This window comes from Rana temporaria, chromosome 12 (assembly GCF_905171775.1).
Source record: "Rana temporaria chromosome 12, aRanTem1.1, whole genome shotgun sequence".
Taxonomy (NCBI): domain Eukaryota; kingdom Metazoa; phylum Chordata; class Amphibia; order Anura; family Ranidae; genus Rana; species Rana temporaria.
In genome coordinates, this window is record NC_053500.1 from 69,899,957 (window position 1) to 69,921,680 (window position 21,724).

A 21,724-nucleotide genomic window follows, 5' to 3' on the forward strand; every position below is an offset into this window, starting at 1 on the left:
AGCATATCCTTTTTTAGCAGGGATATGCAATTAGCGAACCTCCAGCTGTTGCAAAACTACAAGTCCCATGAGGCATAGCAAGAATCTGACAGCCACAACCATGACACCCAGAGGCATGATGGGACTTGTAGTTTTGCAACAGCTGGAGGTCTGCCAATTGCATATCCCTGTTCTATAGTGTTTCCTTGTCTGAATTAGGAGCTCTAAGTGTCAATTCTCTCTGCTGCCTCCTTCCTCTGCTATCAGCATGAGTCACTTCTTACAAGTTTTCCTGACACTAAGAGAAAATGTGACAGGGGAGGGAGCTCCAACTAATTGACAGCCTCAGCTCTGTTCAGCTCAGCTCAATTACAGTGTAGTTAAAGTCTCCAGACTTTAAGACAACCAAAAAACAAGGGGGGATTAGCAGTTCCGGATATTAAAACATATTATGTCGCAGTGGTGCTGTCGAGGGTGGTGGAGTGGGCCAGAGCCAGCAAAGAAAAAAGGTGGGTCAATATTGAAAATGAATTATCGAAGGTTAGGCTGGATAAGATCATATGGAACCCACCCCAATTTAGGGTACTTGATAAGAATACACATGAGATAACAAAAAATGCACTTAAAAAAATAGAAAAGGACTATAATTCACCCTTATTGGCATTAAAAAATAACGATTATTTCGCACCGGGTAAAACACAGATTGGAGGAAATTGGATAAAAAAGGACACTATGCAATTAAGAGACGTAATTAAAGACGGGCACTTAGTAACACTACAAGAGTTAAAGGAGAAAAAAATCACATAGAAATTAACGAATGGAGGTACCGTCAGCTAGATCATTTTATCCAAAAACTGCCGCATCCACTGAGGTCAGAGGAGCAGTTGTCTGAACTGGAAAAATTATGTATAACGGAGAGAGTCAAGGGAACTATCTCAAAATTATACAAGATCCTGCTGAAAATGGACGAGCCGACTGTCCCTCCATTCGTAAAAAATGGGAGAGGGAACTTGGGTCGCAACGGGACAGGGTCACAATAGACAAAATGCTGACACTGGTACACTCCTTGGCGGTAGACAGTCGCACAGCGGAGATGAGCTACAAATGCATGACTGGGTGGTACATGACCCCGGATAAATTATCTAAATTTAACGATGCTCAAACAGGAGACTGCTGGGCACCCCCACTTGTGGTGGAGGTGCCCTAAAGTCGAAGAATTTTGGAAAAAAATCCTGGGGTGTATAGAAGAGATCACTAAGAGGAAAATTAAGTTAGACCCCTGGGTGGTATTGTTTCACGGGGGAGAGGAAGGAATTAAAAAATATAGGAAAACCCTAGTCCCACACTTACTCAATGCGGCCAAGAGGCTAATACCAAGAAAATGGCAGGAGGTAAATTGTCCCTCAGTTTGGGAATGGATCGATTCGGTGGAGGAGACCTACAGAATGGAAGAATTGAGAGAAGGACTGGAGGGTAATAACATTGTACAAACTAAGAAGTAGGATAATTGGAGGGCCTTTAAGAGATCTTGGAGTTACGCTGAAAAACTTAGAGAGGAGAGTTAAGACCCTCCAAAATAAAAGAGAGAGAAGAAGAAATTAGGTGGCATCCGAGATTATTTGAGGTGAGATAGGGGGAGGGAGGGGGGGGGAAGGGGTGGGAGAACGGGAGGGAGAAAGAAGGATAAAGGGGAAAAATTGACAAATCTCACATTATATATATATATATATAAATAAAATATGAACGATTAACATACTAAAAAAAAAAAAAAAAGATATATATCTCAAAGAGAAAAGTAACAAAGGAAAAGAAATACACTAATGATGCGAAACCAAAATTAGAGACGCTAAGGGCTGGCAAACAGAACATGAGCGTATAAACGCACACTCTCTATGAGGTTGGAGTCTGAAGTGTTAAAGAAAAAAAAAAAAAAAAGTAGTGGGGATGCTACACTGTGGCAAAAGTGACCCTGTCCCAACTTTTGTGAGATGTGTTGCTGCTATCGAAATTACCTTTTTTTTTACTTAAAATGGTACATTTTCTCAGTGCAAACATTTGATATGTTTTCAATTTTTTGTTGTAAATAAAATATGGGCTTATGAGATTTGCTTCGGTTTTTATTTACAGTTTACGTCGTTTTTGTAATTGGGGTTGCAGATCCTCCATCCTTTTGAAATTCTCCATCTTGTGTAACCATATGCGGTGCATACTAGCACATTATAACATTGCTCTACAGGGGAAAAGTTTGGTTTTTGGGGTTTTCTTTTCAGTTTACTACTGCTTTAACCACTTAAGGACCTGCTCACGACTATATACGTCCTGTTTTTAAAGATGGATATCTCGGTAACAGCAGCAGCTGCTGCCACAACTGAGATATCCCTCTTTACTGTGAGCGGTCCTGTAAACGAAAACGGTGGTCTCGTTGGTGGATTGGCCGCAAGATCACCGTTATTGGCGGCGGGAGAGAGGGCCCCCCTCCCGTCGCTCTCCCGCGCCCTCCGCCGCTTACCGGAGCCGTCGGTAGCAGTGGAGGCGATCGGGTCCTGTCCCCTGTTTGGCTGGGATACGAGTGAGGGCAAGATGGCCCCCACCCATCCCCATAGCATAGCAGGGCGGAAGTGACGTCAAAACGTCACTTCCGCCCATGCTTCTTAAAGCAATATTCTCTAGTTGTAATTTTTTCAAATGATACTTTTTTTTTTTTTTTTTTTTTTCATTTAAGTCCAAATATGAGATCTGAGGTCTTTTTGACCCCAGATCTTATATTGAAAAGAACCTGTCATGCTTTTTTCTATTACAAGGGATGTTTACATTCCTTGTAATCGGAATAAAAGTGATCCATTTGTTTTTTTTTTCAGTGTAAAAATTAATAAAATAAATAAGAAAACAAACAAGCTCGCACGCAGAAGCGAACGCATACGTGAGTAGCGCCCACATAAGAAAACTGTGTTAAAACCACACAAGTGAGGTATCATCGCGATCGTTAGAACGAGAGCAATAATTCTAGACCTAGACCTCCTCTGTAGCTCAAAAGATGCAACCTATAGAACTTTTTAAACGTCGCCTATGGAGATTTTTAAGGGTAAAAGTTTGTGAGAAGTGCGTCTCGTTGTTCAGTGCAGTCACATGGTGTGAATGAGTGCTTGAAAGGGTGACCATTTGGATGGATACTCACTCCATGGCTGTTATATGTGGTGTCTGGGGTCTGGAGGGGTGGCCAAGATGTTCAGAGTTTAGTTCACCTTTTCATTTGTCTGTGAAAAGGTGAACCCCTTTAATTATGTTGCCGTCTGTGTCCCTATTGGGTACATTTTCTCTCACGTCCTGACTTTTGATCAACCAAGGCATTGCTATAATGTATACTTACTGTTTAGTTTTCTGGAGTTCATTCTTTGTATATTCTATAGAGTATTACGTATCGTAGAGGGGACATATGGAGAATGTCTTCTATATAAGGAAAACTGATGATTCGGGTCACAGAAATACCCTGGTTATCGGGAGAGCAAGTACTGGGAAATCTGCTCAGTGGGGGCACAGACAGTAATACAAATCTGACAGATGAGTTAACCCTTCTCTTCTATCCACCCTATACCTGGTGTTCCTCTTCAATGTTATTCCAAGTGTGTGGACATAGTAAGGACATGGAGGAAAGCCGCCATCACTGAATCCGTGCATAGCAAGTTCCTAAGAGTTTCCAGCATGGTGTCTTCTGTGGTCGAGCTCTAGTGTAGCTGGACTCGTTAAACGAAATAAACACCACCGTGACATGCTTAATAATCCTTCAATTCCAAAGAATGTTTTAGTGTTTAGTCTCATGTGGATTTTGTAGGTCCTTCTAAGGTTTGGTTTTAATGATGTCTTTTTCTGCATGGACTGAGCTGTATGGGTCTGCAGAAACACCTGTGTGTTACGTAATCCTTTTCCAATGACTCCATGATTCTTACAAGATTTCTGCAAGATCTTTACCAAAGATATAAGTGCTTTCAAGGTGAAATTGCAGCCCTAGTTAACTATCTTCTTCAAAAGTCTTCACGGGTCAGAGTTGGCCATCGGGTTCTCTGCTCAGATCAAGATGAACATGTCTTGCGCTGCTTCTACAACACGATCTCTAAAATTAATTTTGCTGCGTACTGTAAAATGAAATATTGACTTTTCTTTTCCAAAGGTTTGTTAACACAAGGTATTCATTACGGATTATGTGAGATTGGGCTGAAACAGCCGTGTTAACAAGTATGGGACAGGCAGGATCTCGAAAGCAGATTGGATTTTTTCTTTTTTTCAACTTTCTCTCTAACATGTCATTGTTTATTCAGCTGGTCTGTGTTCCTGCCACTCTGTGAGCTGGTGCTCTCGCTGGCTGACTGCAGGCCAAGCATGGTGAAAACAGTTCCCAGACCTTCGGGACACTTTGTGTATGTTAAACAGTGTTATTCCAGCAGACGTCTTCCAGAAACATAGTGAAATTCACTCACACCTTGCAGACATGGAGAATTCTCTTTGTTGGGACAAAGACGATGCTAGAGCATTCATAGACATGACGGCAGCATATATCCAGAAAGTTAGATAATTTTTTAAATTGTGTTTTAGATATAATACATTTTGTCAAGGCTAATAAAACCAAATACCGTATATACTCGAGTATAAGCCGAGTTTTTCAGCACATTTTTTTTGTGCTGAAAATGCCCCCCTCGGCTTATACTCGAGTCACCTTTTTGCGCCTAATCTCTCGGACTTCGGGGACCCAGTACCGGCCGACCGTAGGTCCCCTAGACACCAAACACACATGTAGCCCCAGTTCTCCTCTACAAGTGTGCAAAGTTTGCTGTCTAGGGGATTTATGGTCAGGAAGCACCGATTTTTCAAATTCAGGCACCCCTTCTATATACTCCCATGTTAAACGTACGTCTAGGCATGGGCACAGTGAGGCATGCACATGGACACATTGAGGCACAGTGAGGCATGCCGATGGACACCCTAGCCTCTTACTCGAGTCAATACGTTTTCCCAGTTTTTGTGGTAAAATTAGGTGTCTCGGCTTATATTCGGTCGGCTTATACTCGAGCATACTGTATATATATATACGGTACACGTTTATACTTTCTTATTTTTCTTGTGACGCTAGCTGACAATCCAGACGTGTTTCTCCTGCTGATGTTCTTCCACCAGTTTAGCTCTTTAAAGTAGATGTAATTGAATGACATTTAGTTTGCTAAAGCACTGTGTATTATAAATGTATTTTATTTTTTAAATGACAATTTTTTACCCTTTTCTTAGTCATTCTTCTATCTCTTCCATCAGAAAGTCATGTAACAACACGGCAGCAACGTTAGGAGACCGCTGTAAGGTGTAAATGTGAACAAAAAACCCTGCGCAGTACAGTAAAACCTTGGATTGCAAGCATTATTCCTTCCGTAAACATGCTTGTAATCCAAAGCACTTGTATATTAAAGTAAATTTCCCCATAAGAAATAATGAAAACTCAGATGATTCGTTCCACAACCATTTATTCATAAATCCTTCAGTTTATAGTCCATATAAAAAGATTACAGCAATGTGATAGGTTGTGTAACCATAAAATGTCCATCCACAAATGGAAGCCTCCACAAGGGGATTGGAACAAAAAATCCATCAGGACCTACAGAGAAAAAAAGAGAAGAAAGGCGCCTCTAAGACCCATTTCACACTGAGGGCTTATTGCAGGCGCTATGGCGTTAAAAATAGTGCCTGCAATCCGCCCTCAAACGGCTGCTCCATTGTCTCTAGTGTGAAAGCTTGGGGGTTATTCACACTGGAGCGTTGCGCTAGCTGGATGGTAAAAAAAGTCCTGCTAGCCGCATCTTTGGAGCGGTGTGTTTACCGCTCCTCCAACGCTCCTGCCCATTGAATTCAATGGGACAGCGCGGCTATACCGCGGGAAATGCGCTGCCATAGCAGCGCATTGCGGGCGATTTTAACCCTTTCTAGGCCGCAAATCTGCCCATAGCGGCAGCGGAGTTTTACCGCCGACGCTATGAGCGGCTCAGTGTGAAAGGGGTCTTATATGGTTACATTTAACCACTTAAGCCCTGGACCATTTGGCTGGCCAAAGACCAGACCACTTTTTGCGATTCGGCAGTGCCTTGCTTTAACTGACAATTGTGCAGTCGTGCAAAGTGGCTCCCAAACAAAATTGACGTCCTTTTTTTTTTCCCCACAAATGGAGCTTTTTTTGGGTGGTAGTTGATCACCTCTGCGGTTTTTATTTTTTGCACTATATACAAAAATAGAGGGACAATTTTGAAAAAAAATAAGATTTTTTACTTTTTGCTATAATAAATACTCCCGAAAATATTGGTAAAAAAAATCGCAATAAGCGTTTATTGATTGGTTTGCACAAAAGTTATAGCGTCTACAAAATAGGGGATAGTTTTATTGCATTTTTATTATTTATTTATTTTTTTTACTAGTAATGGCGGCGATCAGCGTTTTTTTTTTTTCTTTTTTTTTATCAGGACTGCGACATTATGGCGGACACATCTGACACCATTTTGGGACCATTGTCATTTTTACAGCGATCAGTGCTATAAAAATGCACGGATTACTGTGAAAATGGCAGTGAAGGGGTTAACCTGTAGGGGGCGCTGAATGGGGTTAAGTGTGTCCTAGGGAGTGATTCTAACTGTTAGGAGGCGTGGCTACAAGTGGCACGTCACTGATTGCTGCTCCCGATGAGAGGGAACATTCGATTGGTGACATGTCACTAGGAAGAACTGGGAGATGCTGTGTTTACACTGACATCTCCCCGTTCTTCAGCTCTGTGACCTGATCCTGGGCACGGTCACAGAGCTAGAGACAGGGTCGTGAGTGCACCGGCGACCACACGGCGGCAAATTAAAGGGGACGTACCTTATGCCCATTTGCCCAACCGTGCCATTCTGTCGACGTTAAAGGTCATGCGGCAGTCCTTAAGCGGTTAATGAAGGTACAACATTTAGCATCTCACATGGTTGATGATTAAAAGGAGGCACATCTAAAGTATGCAGGCATCCAGGTTAAAGCTGTCCACATAGACCATCCTCCTCACCGCTGGATCTCACCGCTGTCAGTCTGCAACAGTGACCCCTACAGTAGAGTGATCTGAAAGCGAGGCTTGAATCGCAGCGTGGAAGGGATGACATTGATGGCTGTGCGGGGGATGGTCTATGTGGAGAGCCTTAACCTGGATGCTTGCATACTTAGATGTGCCTCTTTTAATCATCAACCATATATGTTGCTAAATGTTGTACCTTCATTAAATGTAACCATATTGCTACACTTAGAGGCGCCTCACTTCTCTCTTATACTCAGTTGTGACATGACGCTACTTGTATATCAAGACATCGCTTGTATATCAAGTCAAAATGTATTACAAATTTTTGCTTGTCTTGCAAAACGTTCTCAAACCAAGTTACTCTCAAACCAATGTTTTACTGCATAAGTGCTCATGATGGGCATTACAACGGTGCCATAGCTAATACATTCATTGTAAAATAAAGCAAACAATATCAGTAAAAATATAAAAAGGTACAAAAAGCTGGCTGTTGGCTCTCAGGTGTATACAATCCCGACTGACTGTAGGGATCCTCCTCTCCTTAGCTCAGTAATTAACACTCTGTAATAGGTGGTAGTTTCTCCAGTGTAATTTTTACAGTAATCAGTGCATTTTTACAGCACTGTAAAAATGACAATGGTCCCAAAATGGTGTCAAAAGTGTCCGCCATAATGTCGCAGTCACGATAAAAATTGCTGATCGCCACCATTACTAGTAAAAAAAAATATTAATAAAAATGCCATGATTTTGTGGCGTTTTTTACCGCGGTGTTTACCGTGTTTTGCCGCGATTTTGTACAGGTCAAAAGGTCACCAATGTAAAAAGCAGAAAGACACCTAAATCTGCCTAAAAAAAAGTCCCAGAACTTGTTTGAGCTTCAGGCGTTTTAGAGCTTCAGGCATTTTGGAGTTGGAGATGTGAACCATCTCCATAGATGTTTTCTCCTCCAGTGTTTTGTAGCTTCAAGCTACAAAACGCTCAGGTGTGAATGGGGTCTTAGAATATTACAATATACTGTATTTACCATTAAGCAGTCCACTGATTTGAAATCCCCACTCTTCTGCCTTTTCTTTCTGCAAGGCTTCTGGGACAGATCAGAGCATATCTGATTGGTCAGCACATTACCTCTTTGACATATTGGAATCAAACAAATTTGTCCTGGAAGCCCTACAGAAAGAAGGGGAAGAAGAACAAGGGTTTCGAACCAGTGGACTGCTACACCGGCACCGACAGCTTATCACCCACATAGGTAGGTAGAGGATGGACCAAGAGGGTGTAGGGTTTGTTCAATCAGTGTCACCTACCAGTGCCACCCATCAGTGTCAACTACCAGTGCCCATCAGTGTCACTCATCAGTGCACTTTAAACTAATGCTTGAAGCTTGGTGACAGCTTGGCAATGCTTGTAAAAGTCTGCTGTTCATCCTTCTCCTCTATATGCCTCTGACTATTTCACAAGCTACAGCCCGTGTGAACAAGGTCTCACCCTCTAGTATTTGTCATGCTGTTGGATCATTTATTAGATTATCCACACTTGGTCAAACGAAAAAAAAATTCTCAAGCCTCAGGTGCACATTTTCTGATCTATTCTGATTAAATAGACATGTTTTCAAACTAGAATATATCATATTCAGAGATGCTATTTTCTATATCGCGAGGTTTTTATTTAGAAGAACTAGGGATCATGCACAGTTAGATGGATCTGACAAGTTTAATTACGACCTGTAATGATATTTGCCTAACTACGTGTTTAAATTGCTGAAAGAATTAGCATATTGCAGCATACATGGAAATGTGTTGACTTGGCAGCTTAACCCGGGCGTAGAGCCGTTTAAGACTGTTAATACTAACAATACTCAAGCCTTGACTACAAATTAGAAAGACTTACTGAAAATGTGAGTTTACATGTCTCACCTCTCCACGCTGCGCTCCCGCTGGAAACGCTTAGATCTCTTGAAAGGCAAATATGATTTGGAGGAGCCGTGCGTAGGTAAATGCTCCGCTATGTGATATTTGGCAGGTGCATGCACACAGTGGATGGAAAGTAAGTTGCCCAAAGTCACGGAGATGTGACATTAGCTGCTGCCTTCATTTGAAAGTGAGAACTTACAGGAAAATCCTATTTTATTTTTATATAGATCACTCCTCTAGTAAATAAGTCAGTGGATTCTGGACAGGTTTTTAACTCTTCACATTTTAATGGAAGTGCATATTTGTCCTAATTTTTTTTTCCAATGGAAGGGAATGTGTAATGATATGCTTATCAGTGTGACTGTGGGGTTTGTTCTCGGTCTGTCTGTTGGTATTATTCATATCTTATAAAGTGCATACAGTACTGCACATAAACATTGCACTATTTAAGAGTGCCAGTAAAATGGGGGGCATCACCCTATTATAAATAACGCCCCAAAAAGCTAATTCCTGGGCAACAAGCATTAGAGTTTAATTACAAAACTTAAGTCAAATTACAGTAACCCATAAAATTATGTGAAAAAAAAAAGAACAAAGAAATCCCACTTGTATATCATAATGGAGTACCCAAAATAGTCTATAGAAATGTAGTGCAATGACTATACGCACATGCAGCAAAGAGAACAATTTTCAATAGTGTCTAAGAAAGACTTGCGTCCTAATAATGACTACAGTTTGTGCAGCTCTTTGCAATATAAAGGGAGACAATACAGCAACAATACAATTCAAAACACAAGGTAGGAGGGCCCTGCTCCTGGGAGCTTGCAATCTAATAGAGAGGGGCTGGTGGAACAAAATATAATAACTGTGGGGTATGAACTGATGGGAGAAATAAAAGATTCAGTTATTAGCTGAAGGCAGGGTAGGCTTCCCTGAGGAGATGAGTTTTCTGGAATCACCTAAAAGTGGACAGAGTAGGAGATAGCCGGACTGATTGGGGTAATGCATTCCATAGGATGGGAGAAGCTCTGGAGAAGTCCTGCAAACAAGCATGGGAGGTGGACACAAGAGCGCTAGAGAGCAGGAGGTCTTGGGAGGAGCAGAAAGGACAGTTTGGGTGATATTTGGAGACAAGATTGGTGATGTATCTCGGGGTAGAGATGTAAATGACTTTGTATGTTATTGTTAGTGTTTTAAATTATTTTAGTTGGACAATGGGAAGCCAGTGGAGGGATTGGCAGAGAGGGGTGGCGGGCACTAATAGGTTGGTAAGATGGATGAGTCTGGCAGCAGCATAGGGGGAGGGGATAGACTGCGAAGAGGTAGGCCAATGAGGAGGGAGTTACAATAGTTAAGACGAGAAGTAACAAGGGAGTGAATAAGTTGCTTTGTAGTTTCAACTATTACAAAGGGCGTATTTTGTAGATGTTACGGACATTTGTACAGCAATTCAATTTGGGGCTGAAAGGACAGGTCAAAGTCTAGGATGACACCTAGCACCCTGGCATGTGGAGACAGACTGATAGTTGTATTATTGATCTTGATAGAGAAATCAGGGGAAGGGGGTATGAGCAGGAGGGAATTTTGTGAGCTCAGTTTTAAAAAAGTTTGAGGAAGAGGTTTGACATCCATGCTGATATGTCACTGCATACATAGTAATGCACAACATAATAACGCTCAAGTATGATAGGCTACATATGAGATTACAACATTTACCCAAATGACTGAAAGAGTATAAACAGCTAGTAAGACTGCGTTCATAAAAGGAAGGCACAAGAGCAATTACACAGTCGTGGAAGCTAGATCTTCCAAGAGTAAATGATAATGGACATACAGAAGAATTGCAGAAAATGCAGAAGTAGATGTAATATTCTCTGGTGGAGATATCATGTTGGGCTTGAGGGATGTAATATCAGTGATTGAGCCCATTGTGTTTATTCTGTCCACTTGCATAGCAATGGGTAAAATAAGAAAACTGTTTATATACAGTAGCTCATACACACAGGCCTTTAGATGGCATGAATGCCATTGCCATGATCAACAGGTAGATCATGATCAGCCTGTTTTCGACCCCCATTCCAAACCTCCCCTACTCCATTTGTAATGAGCAAAAGAAAAAGGTTGGGCTACAGATACATTTTAAATCCACAACTTAATATCATAAGAAGCTACAAGACTGAATTTTTTTCCTGGAGTAGACATTTTGCTTAGTGACTTATCACATGAATACACATGCCAATTAGAATGGATACAAACCTACAACCAGTGGTGGTATATTTTTGGAGTGGGGTGGCAAACAATCCCTTCCGCCGCCTCCCACGTCCCTGTCCCCCCCTCTGCTCCCCCGAGCCCACCCTTTTCTGAAGCCTCAGGCTCTAATCATGTGCGTCTAAAAAAAAATTAATAAAAAAAAAAAAACAACTGGAATCCATGCATCTGGTGTCCTGCATGTAGATTAGGGGGGCGGCAGCCCATATGGATTGGCCTCCACTGCCTACAACAAGAAATTTCAAACTGGATATCAATGAAAGGAGAGCAATCACTGGGGCAGCACCGAGCCTGACAAAGGGCAGAAAAAATGTTTTCAGGATAAGGGCAACGTGCAGCTCAAGCAATAGACAATAAGGGCTCGGCAGGAGGAAGGCTGCATCCCACCATGGCCCGCTGGTGGAAAACTCTTCTTTAGAGAACCTAAAGCTGTACATTATTTGTTTATATAACAGAAGGTATTGATCATGGAATATCCCTACCACAATCATACAGACATGCATTTTGGGGTACATCTTGTGTGAGATCTGGTTAAGTATGTTTTTGCATTATGGAAGAAAGTGAAGCATCTGGGGAAATTTATCACAGGCTATCTTGTGTCACCAATGTGAGCTTTATTCTGGGTTCACATTGATACGACACCGACAGTCATACACTATCATCCTACTTTGCTCTGCGACATTGGTCCGACATCCATCTGACTTTCATGAACAGGATACTACTTTGATCCGACTTTGTGATAGTCTGACTTGTTCTTTGACCAATCAAAACAATCCCAGAGTGAGAGAAATTCCTTTTACTGCTGCCGTAATCACATGTCGGATGTCAAAAGTCATATGGTTAGGACAAGGATCCTACTTTGATCCAACTTTAATGATATTCAATGGACTGAAGTCAGACCAAAGTAGTACAGGGAGCATTTTCAAAGTCGGACCGACTTGTGTCGGACCAGCTAAGATGGCTCCTATAGGGAAACTTTGATTTTCACACGTCATGCGACCTGAGCTCCCAAAGTCAGAGCGTTAGTCGGACAAGTGTGAATCCGGTCTCACTGAGACACAAAGGGGTCGATTTACTAAAGGCAAATAGACTGTGCACTTTTCAAGTGCAGTTGCTCCAGAGCTAAGTAAATGAGGTGAGGATTCACTTTGCAAAGATTACCCAATCAAATGCAAGGAAAATAAAAAAAATGAAAACAGAATTTTTGCTTGCACCTGATTGTATGAAGGAATTCAGCAGAGCTTACCCTCATTTACTAATCTCTGGAGCAACTGCTATGCAGTCTATTTGCCTCTAGTAAATCAGCCCCAAAGTCTACGCTTTGCCTGGTCTTCCATCTATTATGGATTTCATTGCATGACTGATGCAGCTAGGCTTAAAACCTCAGGTGATGCGCAGGCAGAAAACGAAAGAAAATGCTGAGTGACCAGAAAACCAACCCATGGTGGAGGCAAGAAGTGTTGACTTTTAATAAATGGACACTTACTTGTCCAGCGCGCCCGCAATGTCAGCAGCAGAAGACGAGCAACCGCTCGTCTCTCTGCTGCCCCAGCCACCATCCTCGGTGAGGGAATCCGAAAGTGAAGCCTTGTGGCTTCACTGCCGGTTCCCTGCTGCACATGCGCGAGTAGCGCGGCTCGTTCCCAGTGGTCCCCGCCCTCTCCTGGGGCCAGAAAGCAGTGGGGGGGGAGTGGAATGACTCCTGTGGGAGTTTCCCCCAGAAGTGGGTGCAAATACCTGTATTATACAAGTATCTGCACCCCTCTTCCCCCTGAAAGGTGCCAAATGTGACACCAGGGGGAGGGTTCCGAAAAGCGGAAGTTCCATTTTTGGGTGGAACTCCGCTTTAAAGGATGAGGAGGAACATTTTTGCTCAGGCACTTTTCCACTGCACTGAGCAGAATGTATAATTGCTGCCTGGTGCTGCCACTCTGAATATGTGGGAATTCGATGTTTTTGAATGGTGTCTGCGCTGGGAAGGAACTCCTACATCTAGCCACTGTGTTATTAATAATTTTCTCTTTTGAAATGATTTTTTCTTTAAACCACTGCTGCTGTTTATGTGCCCCATCAAATATACAATCAGATGGGTTCCCCACTGCCAGGTAGCCCCCTGAATTTCAAGAATTTAATCCGATTGTCTTTTCACATTGCACAGTAAACTTTAGTTCAATCAGTATAGGGCTTCAGAAAATGGCTAAAGGAATATTTGTCCATCTTGATTGTTATAAACATCTAGCAAGGTCCACCATATCAGAAGGATGTATTGGATTGCCAGTTTTCACCAGCAGGTGGAGCGTCTTGTAAAATGTGTACCTGTTAATTGTGTCAGGAAAGCCGAGAATCTGTAAAGGTGACTTTTCGCTCTTTAACCAGTTGGTAACCGCCCTATAGCCAAAATACGGCTACAGAGCGGTTCCTGTACTCTAGGAGGGCGTCAATGTACGTCCTCCCAGAGACTGCGTTGTGCGCGCCCGAGCGGGCGCGCACACGCGATCGCCGGTGCTCGCCGGGTCTACGGGACCCGCAGCAACAGCACTCGCGGTAAGGAGCCAATGGAAGCGGCTCCTTACCACGTGATCGCGCCGTCCAATGACGGCGCGATCACTTGTAAACAAACCGGCGTCATGTAATGACGCCGGTTCCTCCCTCTCCTCTCTGTACCGTTCGGTACAGTGTGAGAGGAGAGGGAGGGGGGGGGGGATCGGGCGGCAGCAGCAGCCGCCGCACTGTGGGCTGGATCTGTGACAATTGCAGTCACAGATCCAGCCATCCCTGCGCAATACTCTGCAAAATAAAAATGATGATGAGTGCAATACTCTGCAATACCCCACCCCATACTCTGCAATACCCCACCCCATACTCTGCAATACCCACCCTGGGGGGGTGGGGTATTGCAGAGTATGGGGTGGGGTATTGCAGAGTATGGGGTGGGGTATTGCAGAGTATGGGGTGGGGTATTGCAGAGTATTGCACTCATCATTTTTTTTATTTTACTCTGCAATACCCACCCCCCCATACTCTGCAATACCCACCCACCCATACTCTGCAATACCCACCCCCCCATACTCTGCAATACCCACCCATACTCTGCAATACCCCCCCCCATACTCTGCAATACCCCCCCCATACTCTGCAATACCCCCCCCCCATACTCTGCAATACCCCCCCCATACTCTGCAATACCCCCCCCATCCTCTGCAATACCCCCCCATACTCTGCAATACCCCCCCCCATACTCTGCAATACCCCCCCCCCATACTCTGCAATACCCCCCCATACTCTGCAATACCCCCCCAATACTCCGCAATACCCTCAATACTCCAATACCTTGCAATACGTCGCCTATGGGGATTTTTAAGTAGCAACGTTTGGCGCAATTTCACGAGCGTGTGCAATTTTGAAGGGTGACATGTTGGGTATCTATTTACTCGGCGTAACTTCATCTTTCATATTATGCAAAAACATTGGGCTAACTTTACTGTTTTTTTTTTTTTTTAAGCACAAAACTGTTTTTTTTTTAAAAACACGCGTTCAAAAAATTGCTGCGAAAATACCGTGCAAGATAAAAAGTTGCAACAACCGCCATTGTATTCTCTAGGGTCTTTGAAAAAAAAAGCATATATAATGTTTTGGGTTTCTATGTAATTTTTTTAGCAAATAAATGATGATTTTTACATGTAGGAGAGAAATGTCAGAATTGGCCTGGGTGCTCCAGAACGCCTGATGGTGCTCCCTGCATGTTGGGCCTCTCTATGTGGCCACGCTGTGTAAAAGTCGCACACATGTGGTATCGCTATACTCGGGAGGAATAGCAGAATGTGTTTTGGGGTGTAATTTGTAGTATGCATATGCTGTGTGTGAGAAATAACCTGCTAATATGACAGAAACTAGATTTTTTTTTTTTTTTTTTACAGAATTTTCAGTCTTTTTTCTTTTATAGCGCAAAAAATAAAAAAACCGCAGAGGTGATCAAATACCACCAAAAGAAAGCTCTATTTGTGGGAAAAAAAGGACAAAAATTTCAGATGGGTACAATGTTGTATGACTGAGTAATTGTCATTCAAATTGTGAGAGCACCGAAAGCTGAAAATTGGTCTGGTGATTAAGGGGGTTTTCGTGCCCAGTGGTCAAGTGGTTAAAGGGTAACTCCACTTTCCTGGGGAAAAAATGGCAAATAAACAAAAAAAATAATATAGCATTTACAATTGCGACACAAGTTATATTGTAATTGGATGTTATTAAAAATTACCTTTCCTTTTCAATCTGCAGTGCTGTAAATTTCTGTAAAAGGCAATATGGCTACCTGGAGGTGTTCTGTGCACAGAATGTATACAGAACGCCCCCCCAGATATTACACTTTTCTGCTTGTGTGATTTTCTCACTGATTATCCCAGTCTGCACTTGGATACAAGTCAGATTTTGAGCATCCCCTGCAACAAAAATTTCATTTTTGGTGAGATAGTATCAATAGGAAATCTGTCTAAAATATCACACATAGATTGCACTTGTGTCTTTTTTTCAACCTCACCTACTATGCAACATGGGATGCAGACCCTGCAATTTTCCTCATTAGAGCTTTGCAGGTGCAGAAGCTGGCTGATAAACCACTCCCATTAGATTTACTTCTACACAAGGTCACAAACACAGGGATTGCTTTAGAATAACGAAAGGTAGGAATCTGCAACAAAGTTTAAAATCCTTGTACATAGATCACCCAGAGGGGAATGTATATTATTATTATACAGGCTTTATGTAGCGTCAACAGTTTGCACAGCGCTTTACAACATCAGGGAAGACAGTACAGTTACAATACAATTCAATACAGGAGGGATCAGAGGACCCTGCTCGTTAGAGCTTACAATCTAGAAGATGCTATACTGTGCAATTGGTTTTGCACAGAGCAGCCTGAATCCTCCTCTTCTTGGGTCCCTCTTCGCTGCTCCTGTTCCCCCCCTCCTATCGAGTGCCTCCACAGTCAGCAGCTTCTTACGGGGGCACCCAAACCAAGTCACAGCTCCGTGTGTCCATTCAGACACAGACCCCGACCCGTATCCACCTCCTCTCTTCCCTGATTAACTGGTCGACTTTGACAGTGGCGGGAGCCAATGGCGCCGCTTCTGTGTCTCAGCCAATCAGAAGGAGAGTTTTGGACGGCTTAGACATTCGTGGACATCGCTGCATAGAGATTGGCTCAGGTAAGTATGAGGGGGGGCTGCTACACACCGAAGATTTTTTTATCTTAATGCATAGAATGCATTAAGATAAAAAACTTCTGCCTTTACAAAAATTTGGGGAAATCTATGTATAGAACAAATTTAAAGCCAGTGGAAATTTGCTGGAGTGTTTACTTCTCTATTAGGGAAATTTTAGGTCTGAAGATTAAACAATCGTTAAACCCCTCAAACAGTATATATTTTCTAAAAGCAGTGACCCTGTGGAATAAAATGGTGGTAGTTCTATTTTTTATGTCACATGATTTTAGTGCACATGTTTTCAACTGTAATTTTTGTTGTCAAAAAAATACACAAAAGTTAATTTTAATGTACACAAACAATTTTTTTTCTTTTGTAAAATATAAAAGATGATATTGTGATGAGTACATACATACCCAACATGTCAAGCCTTAAAATTACACAACCAAATTATCTATAGGTGTCATTGTAAAGCCTTAAGATGTTATAAGTTTAGAGTTAGCTGTAATTGTGGCCTTAGAAACATTGCTCTCACTCTGACCTTCATGGTAATATGTAACCTGTAGCCCAGTCGTCATTTTTGTGCATAGGTTCATGTTCTTTGTTGCTTTATTTTTTTATTTTATTTTATGATTGTTGCTGTCAACAGGGGCAAAAGCCCCCTTCGTGATAGTTTTGCTGTGACAGGTTCTTTTTACTGCTTTTCACTGAAGCTAATGGAGCATTAGTTACTTCCCTGGCCCCAGCAGTGGGGAAAGTGACAGTCAAATCTGTGATCTAATATAATCCATGTACATTCACTGGGGAGCAAACACCCGGTTAGGACAGCAGAGCCTGTGATACATGTCAAGGGCAGTTGGGTGGGAGGGAGTCACTGTACCTTCAGGGGGCTGTGTAGGTGATTTGGTGGCTTAAAAGCGAGAAGAGAAATCTCCCAAATGGGAATACAGTTAACAGTAAAAAGTTAGAAGAGGCTCTAACCCTTCCCCACTCCAAAAAAAAGGCAAGTGTTGTTTTAAACAGTTCTCTTATATTAACCAATTTTTTATTAACGTTCCTGTCGTTTCAGATGCAATATCTGGATTCACTAAATGGAGAAGATCTTCTGTTAACTGGTGAAGTAACTTGGCGCCCTCTAGTGGAAAATGATCCTCAAAGCATCTTGAAGCCATCTCCTCCAACATACAATGATGAGGGACTTTAAGACACTGTGGCGCTGTATACCACGTTCTGATGGGAATTTGATGGTGCGCTTGGTTCCAGGGGCTCTCTAAGGAGTATTTTATTGTTTATATGAGCTGAAACAAAAGTATAAAAAAGTTTTTCTTTTGTTCTGAGTGAATTAGTTTACATAAATAAATTTCAGGGAATAGACTACTTCCAATAAATCTGCTGGTACCAGGCTAGCCAATACTATAACGTTCTATGCAATGTCTGGTCTGGTAACAGAGTAGCCATTCTATTTTGTCTCAGTCCTACTCATTAGCACACATCAGATGTAAATTATGAAAACTGGAGCAATATTGAGGGATAGCAACACTGTGCATGGTAGCCAATCGCCTTCTTTGACAAAAAAACACCTGGAAGCTGATCGCTTTCTATGCACGGCTGCACCAGCACACTCCAGATTTAGTAAATCAATCCGATTTAGGTTTAATCCTAAAAAATACTATAAATATATAAGGAAAACTAGTTTCATGCAGTTGCTCCAGAAATGACACTATTCGTGCAATCTACGCCAAGACCTGAATCCTACTTCTAGACAATGCTAAGCAAGTTACTTTTGTGGAGATTTGACAGATGCAGGTATATTTATAACCCACTTTTGTACATTTTACATTTTTGTAGATTTCCATTATCACTGCATTTGCAACACTCTCATTTGAAACTGAGAAAAATATTAAAGCTGAAGCTAAAAACATTTTTTTCTCTATAACCTAGGTCACATCAATTGCCTGTTATGAAATAAGTCCTATTATGTGCGGGCTGCTGAATTCTGTAGAAATCTTCACTGCAGGGGACTGGCCTGTCCTCTTCCTGCTGCTGATCTTCCAGTGCTGGTTTGGGACTCAGCTGCACTAAAGAGGATTTTACAGAGACTTGTCTTCTCCTGAGTTTAGGAAGTTCTTTCACTGATTACACCGCCTGTAACATGACCTGTGAATGGAGGAAAGAATCTTGATCAGATCCCCTCCCTCATTCACAGATGGTGTAACAAGCCGTGAAAGAACTTATACCAGTGTAGGAGGAGGATGTGTGTGTTCATCTTCAGTGCAGCTGAGACCCAAAGCTTTTAACCCCCACAGCAGCAGGAAGGCAACTACAGAATCCAGCAGCCTGCATCATAGGGCAGTGATGGTAAACCTTGGCACCCCAGATGTTTGGGAACTACATTTCCCATAATTCTCATGCACTCTGTAGTGTAGATGAGCAGCACGGGAAATGTAGTTCCAAAACATCTGGGGTGCCAAGGTTCGCCATCACTGGTCTAGGGAATACTTCATTACAGGTAAGTATGTAACTAAAGCTATAATGAAAAATGTTTAACTAAACTTCAGCTTTAAAATTTGCTCAGATGTACCTTATATACTGGTGTATCATGACAACTTACCCCTAAAGGAGGGTGTTTGCAAAAGAAGTCGTAAGCTGCTAGACAATTTGTGTCAATTAGTGCACATGTATTTACTTTATTTAATCTGCCTGCAAATGTCTTTGTAAATCTTTCCTACTGTAAGACCCTAGATCAAAGTGTACCTGTTGCCACGTGTCCTGGATGCTGCTGCTGCTTTTCAAACTAACTGTGCCATAGTGATGTCATTAATTCCTTGTATTTTGATCAGCTATACATGGAAATATTGGGTGAACCTCAAAAATGTCTATCTCTGTGTTGCCTGGGCCATAACTACGCTTCAGGAGTATTTGGGTGATTTACCAATTTTGAACGTTCATGTTTTTAGTTTTATGTTGTACTGTGACTATTTCAAACAGTTATTTAGTTACACTATGTAAAAAAAAAAACACTTCAAACATTCACAGCCATTCATGTTAAAGTAGCCAGACCTGTGCAGAAATTGTGATCAGGAATATTTATGTTGGTTTGCTGTAGCCCGGTAGTCTGCACTAGCTGTCTTGTTAGGCACAAAGAGGCAACCAGACAGTTTTTCTATTATTAATAGGTTATTGGACAGGAATTAGGTTTGTGGAATATTTCTCCGCTATACCACATTCATTTTAGATCTGCTGCCTTGTGATTATATCCAGAAATTGTTACGTATTCATCTCCAACTGTTATTAAAAAGGAATTTACATAAAACAGTAGCTGATGGAAATTGTCATTTATATGTAGAGCTCTTGTCACATGTAATGGTCTCTCCAATGATTGGGAATCAGGGGAGCGGGGGTAGGCAAGTATAGTCCTAGTACTCCCTTTCTACCAATCTGCTGTTTGGATCTCCCTGTCTAAGGCCGGGTACACACGGACAAACATGTATGGTGAAAGCGGTCCGTCGGACCGTTTTCACCATACATGTCTGCCAGAGGGCTTCTGTACGATGGTTGTACACACCATCGTACAGAAGTCCGCGCGTAAACAATACGCGGGGCGTGTCCGCGGTGTCGCCGCGTCGATGACGCGGTGTCGCCGCGACAATGACGCGGCGACGTGGGCGGCCCGCCTTTAAAATGCTTCCACGCATGCGTCGAAGTCATTCGACGCATGCGAGGGACGGCGGGCGCCTGGACATGTACGGTAGGTCTGTACTGACGACCGTACATGTCCGAGCGGGCAGAATTCCAGCGGACTGTTTTAAAACAAGTCCAGGAATATTTGTCTGCTGGGAAAAGGCCCGGCGGGCAAATGTTTGCTGGAATTCGGCCCGCTCGCGCCCACACACGACCAAACATGTCTGCTGAAACTGGCCTGCGGGCCAGTTTCAGCAGACATGTTTGCTCGTGAGTATGGGGCCTAAGAAGTACCAAATCCCGCAAATGAACGAGGATAGCTGGACAGCCGCACTCCAAAAATATTGCTTTTTATTGTTAAAACAGGATCACAGGATACATGCTACAGCAAACTGGGTACAAGCTGACGTGTTTCGCACTAAAACTAATGCCGCGTACACACGATCGGTTTGTCTGATGAAAACGGTCTGATGGACTGTTTTCATCAGACAAACCGATCGTGTGTGGGCCCTATCGGTTTTTTATCCATCGGTTAAAAAACTATGAACTTGTTTTAAAATTATCTGATGGTTAAAAAAACGATAGAAAAAAACGATCGTCTGTGGGCACGTCCATCGGTTAAAAATCCACGCATGCTCAGAATCAAGTCGACACATGCTTGGAAGCATTGAACTTAATTTTTCTCAACACGTCATTGTGTTTTACATCACCGCGTTCTGACACGATCGTTTTTTTAAACGATGGTGTGTAGACAAGACTGATGAAAGTCAGCTTCATCGCATATCTGATGAAAAAATCCATCAGTCCGTTTTCATCGGATGAACCGATCGTGTGTATAGGGCATTAGTGTTTAATCATTACCAAATCCCAATAGAGGATAATGCCTTATTTTTCTCAAATCGCCTTTCAGGACAACCTTGGAGAGAGCGCAGCTCCGCCTCTTCTGTAGGAAACACCCACAGGCTTTAAATCCCTCCTCTTCCACCATGGCTTCAGTTATTGTGTTTCCTCCGCCATGGTGGAAGCATCAGGTTGGAGCCAGGGAGCTGCGTTTCTCTCCAAGGCTGGAGACAGGCTTTTTCCCTCAGTTTTTTTTGTTTTTGCGTCTAACCATCCCAGCTCCCCCACTGTACCTTTAAGGGGGGATGCTCCGGAGCCCTCTGGTCTCGCCTGCTCACGGGAGCTTTGGGATCCATAGGGGATGCCGCGTCTGGTGCCCGGGGTCCGCGGGTTTTGGCCCTGGTGGTCGGGCAGGTACCGTTTCTTGCAAGAAACACGTCCTGCATGTCGGTCCCGGTCTGGCGGGTGACGTCACGCCGGCGACGCGGAGTTTCCTGTGGAGGCGTGGCGCCTGTGGCTCCTGGCGCCTGGAACGCAGGGACTAGAGGGCGGGTTCTCTGACCGGCGCTTCCGTTTCCGGCTCCTATTGATGACGCGGAGCCCGGGAAACTTAAAAACCCCAGCAATTCCTCTACAGCTGTCTCTCTGCAATGGAGGAAAGAGTTACAGCGATGGCGGATGCAGGCGCCGTTAGCACCGGTCAGGCCCAGGTAAGAGGGGTACAATGGTGCCTTTATTCTGATCCTTATGGGCTTACTTTGTGTATTGTTGTTTCCTCTCTA

General features: G+C 42.9%; 1 protein-coding gene across 1 annotated transcript in view; it reads left to right on the forward strand.

Moving 5' to 3' along the window:
- LOC120918493 (ubiquinol-cytochrome-c reductase complex assembly factor 1) overlaps positions 1-19,739 on the forward strand; it is a 227,158-nt gene extending 207,419 nt beyond the window's left edge. Inside the window, exon 10 of the mRNA XM_040330099.1 lies at positions 17,491-19,739. Coding sequence (XP_040186033.1) covers positions 17,491-17,625 — 135 coding nt within the window. The 3' untranslated portion in view covers positions 17,626-19,739. The remainder of the gene's footprint in view (positions 1-17,490) is intronic.
- Positions 19,740-21,724: the final 1,985 nt, after the last annotated feature.